This window comes from Colius striatus, chromosome 3 (assembly GCF_028858725.1).
Source record: "Colius striatus isolate bColStr4 chromosome 3, bColStr4.1.hap1, whole genome shotgun sequence".
Lineage (NCBI taxonomy): Eukaryota > Metazoa > Chordata > Aves > Coliiformes > Coliidae > Colius > Colius striatus.
This window is the reverse complement of record NC_084761.1, coordinates 38,266,978-38,282,695: the sequence shown is the minus strand read 5'-3', so window position 1 is coordinate 38,282,695 and position 15,718 is coordinate 38,266,978. Positions and strand designations below refer to the sequence as shown.

Below are 15,718 nucleotides of genomic sequence, written 5' to 3'. Positions count from 1 at the left end.
ACTTACACAAATATGATCATCTTTATCTCCTGCTCCTCCCTAAACTGTTCTTCCATTCTGGCATTTGTGCTTTTGCAAGACCATGCTGCTGTTTGCTCAGCAGTGATGTAGTGGCGGCATTGCTTTTGAGAGTTGTGTGTGCAGTCAGAGGCAATGCCTTGAAATGAGAGACTGCAACCAGTGAGGGACTCACTGCAGAACTACAGCAGAGATCAACTGTTGCCTGCAACTGAGATAGCACTGATACCTATTTGCTCCCTGTATTCACACACACACCACACATGCACACCCCCTGCCCTAGTCCCTGTGGCCAGCGTTTTCCATGGTTGCTGGAGTGCAATCGTTCTTGAGACTGGCGAGGAGGGCATAGATGTGTCTGTATAAATGCGGATTTCAAGGTGTTGGTGTGAATTAGACCTATATATGCCTTGTTTATACACTTAATTATTCGAGAAATATTTGGAAGTTGAATAAAAGATAAACTGGTAATTTTGCAGACAGCTGCCTTTGTGCCTGGGAGTGTGGGCTTAGGTGCTCCAAGAGCTTCAATTGTTGATTCTTTCTCTATATATTCTGACATGGAAACTCTTCATGTCTAAAACTCAAAGTGAAGCTGCAGTGCTTGGGACATAGGACAGAATGATGGAGGGCATGTTGCTAATTTGCTTTCCTCTATATATCATTTGTTTCAATTGCTTTGTTATACACGTTTTCTGTCAAGAGCATTGTCACAGTGCCCTGAGATGAGAGCTGCAAAATGCTTTGTGTGTATGTGTTTAACCATGTCCCACTGGTCAACAGGAAGGTTAACTGGACCTTTACTATGGTTGAACAGACAAATTAGGCTAACTAAAGCCTGAAAGAAAGAACAGGAGTCTTATCATTTGGCATGCTGAATTCTTATAACTTCATTTGCAGATTGTAGTCCATACTTCCATAAAACAGATCAGTTAGTTCCAAGCTGTACAACATACAGAAAATAAAATTAGCAGGCAAAACTTTTGCCTAGTCATTGGAAGGACTACACAGAAGTCATGTTTAGGCAGAGACACTTTGTCATCCTCACCGATGATACAAGATGTACATAGATGTTAGATACAAGATGTTTCCTTCCAGGAAACCCAGACCAAAGATGTGTTGTGGTAGGTAATGAAAAACTGTCAGAGCTGTTTGGAGACCATGTCATAAAAGTTAGGGCTTAGGCAGCAGCATCTGAACACAGAAAGAACCAAGCATCTTTAAAATCCAATTTAGAGAAGATGGTCTCTGTTTAAGTACCACCACAGGAGTGTTAACTTTGTTGGCATGCAGTGGTGAGGACTTTCAATAGCATGGTGTGTTTGGAGAAGCAGAGGTGGAAGAAGTGTCACTGGCCACTGTCAGAGAAATGGTGCAGGGCCTGATGTGATCAACTATGAGAAATTCCTGGTGATGTTTTTAAAATTGCTTCTCTTCTTTTTCAGCCTGTAGATAGTTTTGTTCTTATTTCTGAGTTGTTTTTAATAAGCAATAACTTCTTGTGTACAGCTGTTCTAAACTCCAAGGCAGGAGTTTTACCATGTCTACTGCTGGCATCACACAGATTGTAGGGTAGGAGAAAGCTGGAAAGAAAGAAAATTATTTGGGTGGGAACAAAATTCTGCCGCTGTTATTTTTGTTGGTATTTTTCCTCTCCTGTACATTTCAAAATGCTGTAGAAAAGAAGAAAATACTCCCTGCCTTTGATCCACTCAAAACACCACTTAGTGTTGGGGAAGGCTGAAGCAGAGAGCTAATAAGAAATAATTTAAAAATCCTCGTTAAATGTTTATGTGACCATGACAGCCCTTTCTTCATGTTATTCCAGGACCTTTGTTCCCAGCCCTCCTGTTGAAAGCTGTTTACCTGATCAGTTATTTTCCCTGTCAATGAATTACTAATGTAAAAATTAGAGCCGCTTAAAATTCTTCTCTAGATCTTAAGGTGAAATCAATTTCTTTGACCTTAACTGACCCTTTCTGATCAGAGTTTGATTTGGAAGGACAGAGATTCTGTGCTGCTCATTGAGAGAACACATGTACAGTCATGAGCCCTCTGTTGAAAGCATCAGCAACCTGTGCTTTATGCTGTCTGAAAATTTTGCTATCATCTGAGTTGCTGAAGGTTGGCTTGGAAAGGGCAGAATTCTTCTGGCTGCTTGAGTGTGTATGCTGTGGTAGAGCTAGAGCAGCAGGTGGGCTTTTACAAGCTGTTCCTTACAGAACAAGGAGACGGAACTGACACCTAGATATTTCTCCTGTTTACTTACTGATCAGAAACTTGGAGTCAATAGACTTGTCTAAAGGTCCCTTCCAACCCCTACTATTCTAGGATTCTATGACCCCTGCCTGTGTTCAGTAACTAAGGAAATCATTGACTAAGAGCATTCTTAGATTTTAGAAAGATACTCTGGGATTACGTACCACTGAAAGTACCACAGTGCTTTCACTGCTCTGGAGTATAAATATGAAGAATTGGGATATAGTATGTGATACCTGTGATATCTTTCATAAGCTTTATGGGTAACCAGTAGGTAGGCTTGGAAATCCAGTTTCTCAAAATGTTTACAAAACTTATTCCACGGGAACGTTCTAGTTAATGAATAACCACTCGGCATGCCCTTTACTAGCATGTGATTTGATGTTATGTGTGATCTTGGTTTAATTGGATATAGTTTTAGAGACCTGCAGAGGCTGCACTGAAAAATCAGTTCTGCTGATTAAATTTGATGACTGGTCAGAACTGGAATCCTGTAAGTTTCCTTGCCTTATGATTGCTATGGGGCAGCCAAGCTGCCACCATTGTGAATCTCAAGGTTTCTTGTTGGGTTTGTTTGTTTCCTTTCTGGCACCCTATCCCAAGGGTAAACCAAGCCACAGGTCAGCACTTGTGCATCTGTGCTTTTTTTGATTTTGGAGATGTTGAGATTTAGGACAGAACTTGGGTTTGGATTACAACATGGGTTACGAGGACTTTTAAATTTCCTTTTCCACAGAGATGTTCTAGTTCAGTTACTGTAGTGGAAATTTACTTTTCACATGCATTTAAAAAAAAAAATCTCCCTGTGGTTTTGTTTATGTTGTAGCTTGTAACTTGTAGATTTTTATTTTTCTTGCCTCTTTGTAAAGGCATGCTAGTTGTTACTGTAACTGATAGCATTCACCATCCTCTGCCTCTGCCAACCACTAACTGTAGGTGGTGTAGTTTAGGTCCATCCAGGAACAAAGGATCACAATCAGCCTTAAGTACCAAGGGTCTTTGGAACTCCCTGAGGATAGGGAGGACTCAAATGCTGCATATGGTTCTGGGCAAAACAGACAAGACTACTCAACTTGTGGAAGAAAACAAAACTTAATTTAATCCATCACCAGCCAAAAACATAAACCCCAAAACCATAACAAACAGAAAACAACACAGAGTGGCACAACGATGAAGAGCACAAGCAACCCTTTAAGACCACCTCCACTCCACACCTGCTCCTTCAGCCACAAAGTATATATGTGGCCAAACGATGCATCTGTGTTCTGAGGCTTGTGTAGGATCTGAATCCAATCTGCCAAATCTGAGGCAATTGCTGTACTGATTCTGCCTTACAATGCATCTTATTGCATTGAACAATAGTAGAATGGTAGAAACAATCCATTGTTTACCCTTAAGGATCCAGAACTGGAAAATTTTAGGTTTTGATTTAGATGAATTTATTGGGTTTTGTTCATTGACATTGGTTACCTCTCTATCATATAATTTTTATTTTTCCTAAGATAGAGGGTTTTTTAAGGTTTTCTTTACTCAGTAGCTGTGATTTGCTGCTACAATACAGAACCAAGTTTGTAATATCCAATTAAAAGATGTCACCTTTTGTATGTGAATCAGTCATTACTTTCTATTTGTCTTTAAAAATACCACTTGACACTAGTTACAGACATCTTAATGTTTTATGTTTACCACTTGTTTTCAACACATTTTGTTGGAAACGAATTTTGTTTTGGTGCACGAGCAATTTATAATAATAATACAGGAATAGTTTTTGCTACCACTGCACAAAAAACCCCACCTGACTGTTGTTGTTGAGCAAGCAATATTCACTCAAAAACGTAGAGGGTCTAAGTAATGCATGTGCAGAGACGTACAGGGGCAACACAGTACAACCACCAGAGTTGACTCGAAGCCACCCTTCCTTTGCTAGCTACCTCCTTATATGCTGCTTCTGCCCATGAGATCACCCAGGGCCCAATTGATTAACTTGCAGCACCTGTTTCTGAAGTAGCATGCCAGCTGCATTAACTTATCCCTACCATCTTTATTCAAGCTGGCTGGTCCAAGCTATGTCTGTGCCTACAATTCCCCCCTTTTTCTTTTTTGAACCAGCCAACCTTTAGCAACACATTTCAAAATTAAAGGTACATGAAGAAAACATAAATATTTTTACCCATGGCCATGAGTTTACAACAAAAGGTCAATAACAGCTACATCGCTGAACAATACAATACAGAAATCCATAAAGTCAAAATAAACAATCTGATATGTGTTGGTAGGAGGGACGCACACTGGCAGGAAGGGATGAGGTCTTGGTAGCTCCACTGATATTTCTTTTTCCTGATGTAGTTCTGGACTTTTCTTCAGATCCTTTAGCATGCTGATCTGTGAGCATTATCAATAAGATGGAAATATCTCTTCATCTGTTGGTCATCTTAAGTTCTTTAATCCTTTTATAGCTGAAGGAATTTACAGCAGCCTAAGTGGTGCCACAGTTGCGAGGGTTTACATTTTAATAGAGTGATGGATTGAGGGTGGATCACTTGGTTCTTTCCTCAAGATTGTTTTTTCCATTGGTCTTACAGTTAAGTCCTTTCAGTTGATGTGGCTTGATCCATTTTGCCGGAATCCATCGGGGACCTTGATCTGTAATGACACAAGCATAGCCTCTTCCCCACGTTAACAGATCTGCAGGTCCTTGCCACTCTCCAGTAGTGGGATTCTTATACCAAACTTTAGGTTTGTCAGTAAAATCCAAATCCCGACTCATTTGGGCAAAGTGTGTTAATGCCGGTGGTTCATTCCGGTTTGCCACAATTCTGAGATGATTCATTGTATAAAGGGCTTTCATTAGTCTGTCTTGAGGACTCACCCCCTCTTCCCCCGTTTTTTGTTTTTCTAGAAGGCCTTTTAAGGTTTGATGTGTCCGTTCAATAATGGCTTGACCGGTGGAATTTCCTGGGATTCCAGTAGTATGTTTAACACCCCATAAGTTTAGAAACTTACGTGTTTTACTGGCTATGTATCCCGAGCCATTATCAGTTTTTATCTCTCGTGGAACACCAAGGACAGCAAAGCAACTCCTCCAACGTCTTATGACGTCTCGAGAACTGTCACTGGTTAAGGCTGTGGCCCAAACCATGGCTGAATAAGTATCAATAGTAACATGTATACGTTTAAATCGCCCAAAAGGAGCATAGACAGTGATATCTGATTGCCATATACCTAATGGTGCCAGACCCCTGGGATTGACTTCTACTCCTAGGCCGATCTGATTCTGGCATGCAGGGCACGTGGAAACAATACCCTGAGCGTCCGATATGGTCAAGTCAAACTGCTTCGCCAGCATTTTAGCACTTTGATGAAAAAAATCGTGCGATCTTCGGGCTTGAGAAAATTTGTCAATTATTGGCCCCGTAGGTATCAATAAAGGAGCTGCCACTATCTTGTCAACAATTTCATTGCCAACTGATAGGCCATCTTTTAAGCCCGAATGGCTTCGAATATGTCCAATATAATAAGCAGTTTGACGTTCATTTATCTGATGCCAGAGTCGCAGAAATAAGTTATACAAATTCTGATTAGAGATTTCTTTCAACAATGCTCTCTCTAATCGAGTGACAGCATCGACCACATAGAGGGAATCGGAGATGATGTTTAATGGGACATCTGACCATTTCTCAAAAGTTTTAACTACAGCCATCAGTTCCAGCAGTTGAACTGACCTGCCTGGGGAGTGGACAGTTAGATTTTGCCATTTTCCATTTTCCCACCAAACCACTCCTGCTTTGGCTTGGATCTTACTGGCGTCGGTAAAAACAGTCAGGCCTTTAACGGGTACTGCTGATCTCAACGGCCGGTCTTCCATTTGAAATTTAACAGAAAACAATTTATGGGCCGGATAATGATTATTTATAGTTCCTGGATATGACAATAAGGCCCACTGTAATTCATCAGATTGTTGCAGTGCCCAGTTCAAGAACTCATCTGTGAGAGGAAGGAAAATGATGTCTGCCTCAATCCCTGCTATTTCCAGCAGACGTTTCCTGGCCTTAACTATTATTTTTGCAATTGCCTCAAGCCTCGTGGTAATTGTTTTTTGTAAATTATATGGCAAAAATATCCACTCCAAGATCCTCAATGGGTCTTTCGCTACTGAATCCCATTGCATCAAGATTGCCATTACATGCTGGTTTTGACTTATCACAGCAATGTTAATTGACAAGTCAGGATCATATCGATGACTGTAATTATTGACTATCTTGCTTCCTATTTTTTCTATTGCTTGGATTTGCTGCCGAGACAGTTTTCGCGCACTATCAGCCTCTACTGAGCCCTTTAACAAAGGCATTAGTGGCGCAAGATCCTCATTTGTGATACCACATATGGTTCATACCCATTGGATATCACCTATCAGCTTTTGAACGTCTGTTAAGTTAGCAATATCTGTTTTAATTGCCACCTTCTGAGGATAAATGCGCGCATCAGTGATAATATTACCTAAATATTTCCAAGAGGCGTGCATTTGTACCTTCTCTGGCGCGATCACCAACCCGGAGTTGCTTAACTGCCGGTTCACTTCTTGTAGAATGCGATGCTGGTCCAGGTCTTTTCCTGCAATCAAGATATCATCCATATAATGGTAAAATAAGACACGAGGGTATTTTTTGCGCAGAGGTGCCAGCGCCCAGGCAACATAAGTTTGACAAATAGCTGGTGAGTTCTTCATTCCCTGAGGTAAAACAGTCCATTGATATCGTTTTGCTGGCTCTTGTTTGTTAATCGATGGTACTGTAAAGGCAAACTTCTCACTGTCATCCTCATGTAAGGGAATTGTGAAAAAACAGTCCTTTAAGTCAATCACCAACAGGGGCCACTCTTTTGGAAGCATTGCAGGAGAGGGTAATCCTGGCTGTAAAGCACCCATGTCCTGCATCACTGCATTAACAGCTCTTAAATCATGTAACAGCCTCCACTTCCCTGATTTTTTAGGGATAGTAAAAATTGGTGTATTCCATGGACTGGTGGATGGCTTAATATGACCCTTCTCTAGTTGTTCATTTACTAATTCATGAATGTGGGCGAGCTTTTCTTTGCTTAGCGGCCATTGATCAATCCAAACTGGTTTCTCTGTGAGCCAAGTTAACTTCAGGATTGGTCGCCCATCAATGGCCGCCATTAAAAATTTTCATTTGACAAACGAAAGCCCATTTGGCTTAAGGCGTCTCTACCCAAAAGCCAAACTGAAGTGTTCATTACATAGGGCCTAATTTGCACACATCTATTCTCTTCGCCCTGTATACATACCGAAATCAGGTCTGTGCTAATTTTTGTCATCTGTATTCCTCCTACTCCAACAACAGGGGTGTCTAAATTCTCTAAAGGCCAGCTTTTTGGCCAATAGGATAATGGCACAATAGTAACATCTGCTCCCGTATCCAGTAATGTGTTGTACCCAACCATGTGTTCACCATTTGGATGTTGGAATACAACCGTCTGAGTGGGCTTTCCCTGTGAAAGCGGCACCGCCAGTCTTACCTCAGGTACTCCAGTGGATCCAAAACCACCGTCTCGACGCTTACGACTTCCTGCGAAAGGAACTTTAGCTCTGAAAGGAACTAATTGCACTATTTTAGTTCCTTTAGGTATATGAACTGGTGGCTGCCAAACTTTAACCATTATTCCAATATTTCCTTCATAGTCTGCATCAATTACACCGGGGAGCACAAAAATACCCTGTCGAGAGGCCGATGACCGTCCTAAAAGCAAAGCGCTTAATCCATAGCCAAGGGGTCCATTAACGTTAGAGGAGATAATTGTTACCTCTGTGTTGTGGATGGTTACATCTACTGCTGTTTCCACATCCACTCCTGCGCTTCCTGCAGTGGCTGATCTGAGGCCATCCAGGCAGCTCTTGGTGTTGAAGGGCGTTTTTGTGTCATCGCGCTCACCCTTTTTGCGCTCGTCAACCCGTTTCCCTTATGCATTGTAGTCTGGCCACTCGAGAGCGGCACTCAGTGGCTCTATGGCCAAACTTGCCACATCTGTAACAATTACCATGAAATCTGCCATTGGACCCAGATGGCCTGGCGGAGCTGTTTGTCCATACCAATGGTCTGGGACCGACACTGATTTTCCACATGTCCCATTTTTCCACAGTTAAAGCATTTTGGCCTCCTATTTCCTTTGTGATGTTGAACTAATGGTTTCAATGCTGTTGGCCATAGCTTCAGCTAAATGTGCTGATGATCCTACTTGAAAGCAGGCTTCTATCATGTCGACCAAAGCTGCTGTCCACGGGAGAGCCTGCAGGATCTTTTTGCAATCATGGCTAGCGTTAGCAACTGCTACGTGTAATCCCATTTCTGCTTTTATTTCAGACGATGTGTTAGGTATGTGATCCAGAGCTGCTCTTAGATGGTCTAAAAAGGCTCATTAGGTTTCTGTATAATGGCTGTGTATGAGGGAACTGGCACCCCCATGTCAGGATTGATCTTAAAAGCTTGACGAGCCAGTGTCTGTGTTTGCTGCAAGATAGCTTCATGCAGTCGGGCTTGTACCTGAGGATCAGCGAATGGTCCTTTACCCAGCATCATGTCTGCTGTGACGACTAGCCGCGGATCTCCCTGTTGTAAGTCCATGTTTTCCACCACTGTCAGATCAACTCTTTTTTCCCATTCAGACTCCCATAATAATACCTGAGTGGGCTTCAGGAAAGTTTCTGCAAGCTTCCGGCAGTCAAATGGAGTCATTAACCCACTGGCGAAAATATGATCCAGTAACGTTTGAACGTATGGGTTGGACAAGCCATATTGCATTACCGCTTTCTGGCCTTCTCTTACCAATTTCCAATCTAAAGGTGCCCATTGTCGTTTTCTTTGTGCTGTTATTACTGGAAAGGCTTGTGGAATAAATTCGCCTTCGATTACTGCATCACGTATGAGGCCTCTCCATTTCTTAGCCGGATCATAGTCATCTGGCCGAGGGTCTCTGAGTACCTGTGGGGATGAAACTTTAATCTTTGTTTTGGTTAATTCATTAATTCGTTCCAACAGCTGATTAGCTGTTGCTTTTGGTTTTTCTATCAGTTCCTCCAACTGGGCCAAAGTGTGTTTCATATCTTCTCCATGTTGTATTAACTCTTCCTTTAATAATTGTCGTTGTTGATCTTCACTAGAAGTTGGGGGTGATGATGGCAGAGGAATACACTCAGGGATTGATGAGCTCAGGGGCAACGGCATATCCACAGTATCATTTGTAAAACGTACCTTTCGTTCTCTGTCAGGTACTCCTTCAGGTATAGCAGAAGGATGGGATGGGGCAGGATGGTGAAGGGTGGGTGGGAGGGGAGGAGAAGCAATGTGTGTATTCGGCTCCTGGAACGGTGCTCTAGGGGGTTCTGGGGGAGGTGGGCTCACATCCATGCTCTCCTCTTCCAGAGGTGGAGCCGAGGGTATTACGACATTATCCCCTCCGAAGAATCTCTGAGTATTTTCTTCTAGAGGTGGAGCCGATGGCACTATAAAGTCACCACCTCCAAAGAATCTTTTAGCATCCACCGGGAACGCAGATGGTGCAGCAGCTTCTGCTTTCATGGCAGCAGCGGCAGCACGCTCAGCTTCTAGCTGGTGTATAATGGATGATACCAATTTACACAAGCCAATAGCATTATTCAACATGTCTCCTAGCTTTTCCCAGTGTCCTTTTTCATATACTTCTTGGGGGGAAGCAAAGAGACCTACTTCCTGTCCCCATCTTACAAGTCTTAGCAAAGGCTCTCTTTCATAATTGAATCCTTTTTCCGCAAGGATATGCTGGAGGGTGTCAATAGGATTTTCCTCTTTGCTTAGCATTTTTCCCATTATATCAGTTTACTCAGATCACTTGCCTTTTCCAGCAGGAATCCAAGTGCTTTTCTGCTGAGGATCAGCGAATCACGTCGGGGTCACCAAATGTTGTTGTTGAGCAAGCAATATTCACTCAAAGACGTAGAGGGTCTAAGTAATGCACGTGCAGAGACGTACAGGGGCAACACAGTACAACCACCAGAGTTGACTCAAAGCCACCCTTCCTTTGCTAGCTACCTCCTTATATGCTGCTTCTGCCCATGAGATCACCCAGGGCCCAATTGATTAACTTGCAGCACCTGTTTCTGAAGTAGCATGCCAGCTGCATTAACTTATCCCTACCATCTTTATTCAAGCTGGCTGGTCCAAGCTATGTCTGTGCCTACACCCGACAGATTCTAATTTTATTTGTTGTCTATTAGACATGATATTAGACATTATAAAGTGATGTGTTTTGACTCTAGTGTCTAATAGGAGTTTCAGAGCAGTCTGGTAGATTTGAGAACTTACTTTTTTTTCCTCTCCAAATGTAAGCTGCAATATGTACGTTACTGCTTAAAGAATGTTAGCATGGAGGGAAGAAAGCATAGCCAATAGGACAAAACTTGTTTATACTAATTTTACTGTCAAGAGGCATGAGTTGTTGCTGACCATCATATAATTGGAATATTGCATCTTATATAATTTTGTTCAAAAAGAGGCAAAAACTCTTGTGCTTAAAACCAAGAGATCTCATGGGCTCTTGAGGGGAAGCTTAGACTATGTGTTCATAGAACAAACTGTAGCAAGACAGCCAAGTTCTATGCCTGAGAAAAAATAGCTCCAAGGAAGTAGGTCTGTGGAAAGGAGCTGGGTGCCCTTGGGGACAGGAAGCTAGACACAAACCACCAGTGAACCTGGCAACAAGGAAGGCTGGACAGCAGTCTGGGCAGTGTCATCAGGAACATAGCCAGCAGAGAGAACTGATAAACCACCTCTGTTCAGCATTTTTTAGACCATATTCAAGATATTGTGTCCATTAAAAAAAGAAAAAAGGGAAGAAGTGGTTTGGGCAGTAGAATTGGTAGAAATAAAGCTGAAAGGAGTTGAGCAAAGAACCACCAAGATTCTTGGGAGCTAAAATACACATCTTTTGAGAAGAAGCAGAGGAGATGTTGCTTGTTCAGCCAAGAGAGGGGACAATTTCAGGGGCACAGAACAGCAGCCTTCTTGTATATTAAGAAGGACATTAAGAAATCCCCAGACTCCCCTAATCACATAGATTCCTTAACTGACTTTCAGTGGACCTTCGTCCTTAATTCTACTACTTTCAAAATGAGAATGTAAAAAATTGAGGGACTTGAGGATTTACTCCATGTCAACCAGCAGCAACCCTTAACTTGGACAAATACAAGAAATCTGAATCAGTGTAACACTCCTGTCATCCTCATAGGGCACTTTGGAGGAAGTTAAGAAGATGTGTAAGAATTCAGAAAACATACTTTAACTCCTCTGCCAGCATGAAAAGGCTGAACTTTGTGGACACCAAATATTCAGCTTCAGTCAGTAGTCTTCTAAGCTTGACTCACTCTGAAATTTCAACAATTTGTTATTTAATTGCTAATTATTGACATTTGGGTTTTGTATAGCATGAAAAAAAAAGAGCTAATAAAGACTGACTGTATGATATTGCCTTATCTACTGCTGGTTTTGGCATCCACAAGTGTGGGTACCATGGAAATCACAAAATATGTTGCTCTGCATCTCTGAATGTTTTCTGGAAGTCTTAGCTGGACATCGGTTATTCTCCATGCTCTAGTAAAAATATTTACACTGTTACAAACCCCAGACCCTCAGTATGGGTGACAGAGCTTGCTGCACACTTGCCACAATATCCTGTAGTGTATGCAAAGAAACCTTCCTTCCTACAAATGAAGTGCAAGTTACCCTTCTTTTAGGGAAGGAAAAGTGTACACATTTTACGCAGATTACTCTGAATGATGCTTCAATCTGAATGCTACCTTAGCTTATGGTTACTTGTTCATATAATTGTAATTTATGGGTGAATGAAGTTTTGGGGCCAAAAGCAAATGCTGATTAGCTCAACTTTGGGCTAATTTAGAAACTTTCTCCTTGTTGAATATTTTTTAAACCAGTAGTAACTGTATGCTTAGAGAAGGCCAGAATTTGACTTACTGCTTCGCTGCCCGCCGCCCTCTGCAAGGGAGAGCTTGCATCACAGATGACATGCCTGAACATTATTGTGATGCTATGATGGCTAGCTCTGCAGTTTGAAAGGGGGAGGCAAGATAAATTATGAAGAGCAGTTGTCCTTCCAATGGTAGTCATGATATCCTCAGATCAGGGTTGAAGTTAATTCTGCCAAAAAAACTCCATGTTCTTCTGAGGTTAAGTACGAATGCAGATTTTCTGCAGTTTATCTGTATCAACTTCCATGTCAGGCTCTTTTTTTTTCATACACAAAATTTATTGTTGCAAAATCAGACAGTGATAGTGCAATTAGTAATATATTGTAGGAAGGGTCTTTGTTTATGTGGGAAAACTTAATAATTTGTTTTAGTAGAAAAGAAATTCTGAGTTAATATTTATAAATCTTTTGCCTTCAATATGTAAAGTTAATGTTTACATGGTATTGAAACTGATACAGGAAGTACTTTTTTTTAATAGATCATTAATCATGAACCAAAGAAGGTGGAGTAGTGTATCACTTTTTGAATTGGAAGGTTTGCAGTAGAAAGTCCTATCTGTATTATTTCTGTTTTCTGTGCTGAAGGTCTGAAAAATCATTTACAGTATTTTATTTTAAAATGTTTATGAGCATTGTTGTGAAATATGTCTATGTTGTCTTTCCATAAGAATATCAAAGGTGAAAATGAACATTTTATTCTCAAGAAAGTAGGTTAATTTTCCATGTTTTTAAATGACCTGTACATTTCATGGGTTGTAATAGAAATCATGGGGTCCTCAAATGTTTTAATTAGTCTCAACCAAGTCACATCTTTCTCTTTCCTGCAGGTATTTTTGGCCAGAAGCTAGAAGATACTGTTCGATTTGAAAAGCGATATGGAAACCGTCTGGCTCCTATGTTGGTGGAACAGTGTGTGGATTTTATCCGACAGCGGGGGCTAAAGGAAGAAGGCCTTTTTCGACTACCTGGGCAGGCTAATCTTGTTAAGGAGTTACAGGATGCATTTGACTGTGGAGAGAAGCCTTCTTTTGACAGGTAAAATCCTCCAGCTGTGCCCTACTCCCTGAAGCCTAGACAGGACACAGCCTGCTGTACTGGCTGATCCACAGTACAGATCTGCTGTACTAACTGACCCATGGTGCTGTAAAACACACGGCAGCCACAGACACAAAGACATGTTTTGTAGGTTTTTCTATATGTTTTCTGTTAGCACTCTAAAATGTCTTTCTTTTCCCTGACTTTGATGTCTGATTTCAAAGCGTACCTTGAGAATTTCCATTTGTTAAAAGATGGTTAGGAAAAGTATTGCTAATCATTTGGCTTAACCAAAAATACCTGGATTGCCTTTATCTTAGTTTCATTTGAAATATAGTGGCATTTAGTCAGTTCCACAAAGGAAGAATTTATCTTATCACCAATTTCAATATGTTCTGTTACATATAAAACAGATTGGAAGTCTACTATTACATATTCATTTATAATTTTGGGCTATTGGTCTTAAAACAAAAGATGCTGTGGTCATAACAACAAACCTACATGCTTTTGAAGGTCCAGGTCCAATTTATATTCCATTACTTATTCCATTTTGCAAAGCTAATGCATTTTTTTCTGGGACAAGGAAGGATCCAGTCCTGTTCACACAGCTATATGTGACTTCAGTCTTGTATAAGATTAATTTTTTGTGCAAGTTCAGCGCTTCTCCTGTAAGCATAGATAGCCATAGTCCACATATTCAGAATGTGTACTCAGAGAACCAGTGGACTACAGATGTCACACAGCCTTCTTAACTCTGAACAGAATCAATCTCATGGTAATGAAATCCCATTTCAAGAGACTGCAGTTGTGCTTAATGCATACCCTAAGAGTTACATCCATCACATACCTCCAAAATGGAATTGGGATACTTCACTCCAATTGAGAGTCTGCATTTATTTGGTGGGATCTTCAACTGGTAGCAATGCAAGTAACAGGAAGGAAAGCATAGCTTGAACTTTTAGTGCAAAACCTAATGCAAAACGTGATTTGAACCTGATTTTTGGAAATCATTTACCTCCCTTCCCTGTTCCTATGAAGTGACCAAATTTGTCATTCATGAAGGTATGCATACCACATATGCACAGAAGGCAGACATCTGTCATGCTGTTTTATCTCTGATAGTTTCCTCAGTCCTGACCCTCACTTTAAGAAAATGTCAAAAATTTACAATGCTCTGAAAAAGTGAATTGTTTTTCCTATGAGATTCATTAGTTTTTCATCAGAAGGTGAGAACATAATTGACCAGAAAATAGCTTTAAGGAGTCAGAGTATTGTGGGAAATGACAGTGTTAGCTGATAAATGTTTGTAGAATGCTCACTCACCATTCAAATACGGTGTAAATTATTTTAAAAAAGTAAAGAATCATCCATTGGGTATATTTTCCTTAATTAGACATTAAAATAAATATTAATAGGCATGTCTGTGGCACAACTGGTACCAGAGATACAAGTATATGAGTAGTAGAAACAAAAAGTTGGGGTTTTTTTTCCATGCCTGTATGCAAAGTGATTGCTGAGGAAATGAGAGACAGAGTTTGAAAGATGTGCACAAGTTCTAACTGTTCAAAATAAATGAGATCAGGGCTCAGATAGGTGAGATTGGTCTGAGTTTTTTTGCAAGGTTATCTAGCAAAATCTGTAGCAAATGCTAATGAGCCCCAGGAACAAGCATGCTAGCTGAATGGTAGCAGATGAAATGGAAAAGAGATTTTACAAGCTACTGCTGTGAAGAAGGCACATTTTCTCTAATGTAGCAATTAGAAACATCAACAGGAGTTGCCTATAAACCGCTGGTCCTGCAGTTCTGCTTCTGAAGCTGGGAATTTATAGAATGCTGATCTTGTATGTCCACGTGTCTTCTTGTGAAAGGTACCTTCCCTGTTTACTTTTTCACATTTGAGTTTGGAGAGTCCTGATTTAGGTGTAGCAATGGTCCAGAACTCATGCAGAATTCTGTTCTGATGTCTGTCATGGTTTCCATTGTGCATCTACTTTTTTTTTTTTTCCCCCTCAAACACTTTGTTCTGTTGGCAAGTTTTGCAGTGAAGTTCATTTCACAGAGTTTGTAGAGTGCCTATGTGATTTCCTTGATTTGGGGTAGCTTTTCACTGTGCTGAATAGCATCAAAGTCTCCAGGTTTGATGTGACCTGTTTGGTAAGGTTAACTCTCGGAAATTGGGCACAATTTGAGAAGTTGCTGTAGAAAGAAGGAAAAAAATATACACATTGGGAAAAAATATATATACATTGGGGCCCATGCTTACTTTCTCTCAGAAAACTCCATATCCACTGTATTTAATTTATGTAATTATTAGTCAAAAGGCTGAAAGTGCAAAGTCTACCTAGATTTTATTCATTTATGTTTTGCCTGTTC

At 40.8% G+C, this 15,718-nt stretch overlaps 1 protein-coding gene across 4 annotated transcripts in view; it reads left to right on the top strand.

The window, feature by feature from the left end:
• ARHGAP24 (Rho GTPase activating protein 24) overlaps window positions 1-15,718 on the top strand; it is a 211,085-nt gene that overhangs the window by 176,140 nt on the left and 19,227 nt on the right. For all 4 annotated transcript variants that reach the window (XM_061992535.1, XM_061992536.1, XM_061992538.1 and 1 more), the window contains one exon: window positions 13,137-13,344. In XM_061992535.1, coding sequence (XP_061848519.1) covers window positions 13,137-13,344 — 208 coding nt within the window. The remainder of the gene's footprint in view (window positions 1-13,136; window positions 13,345-15,718) is intronic.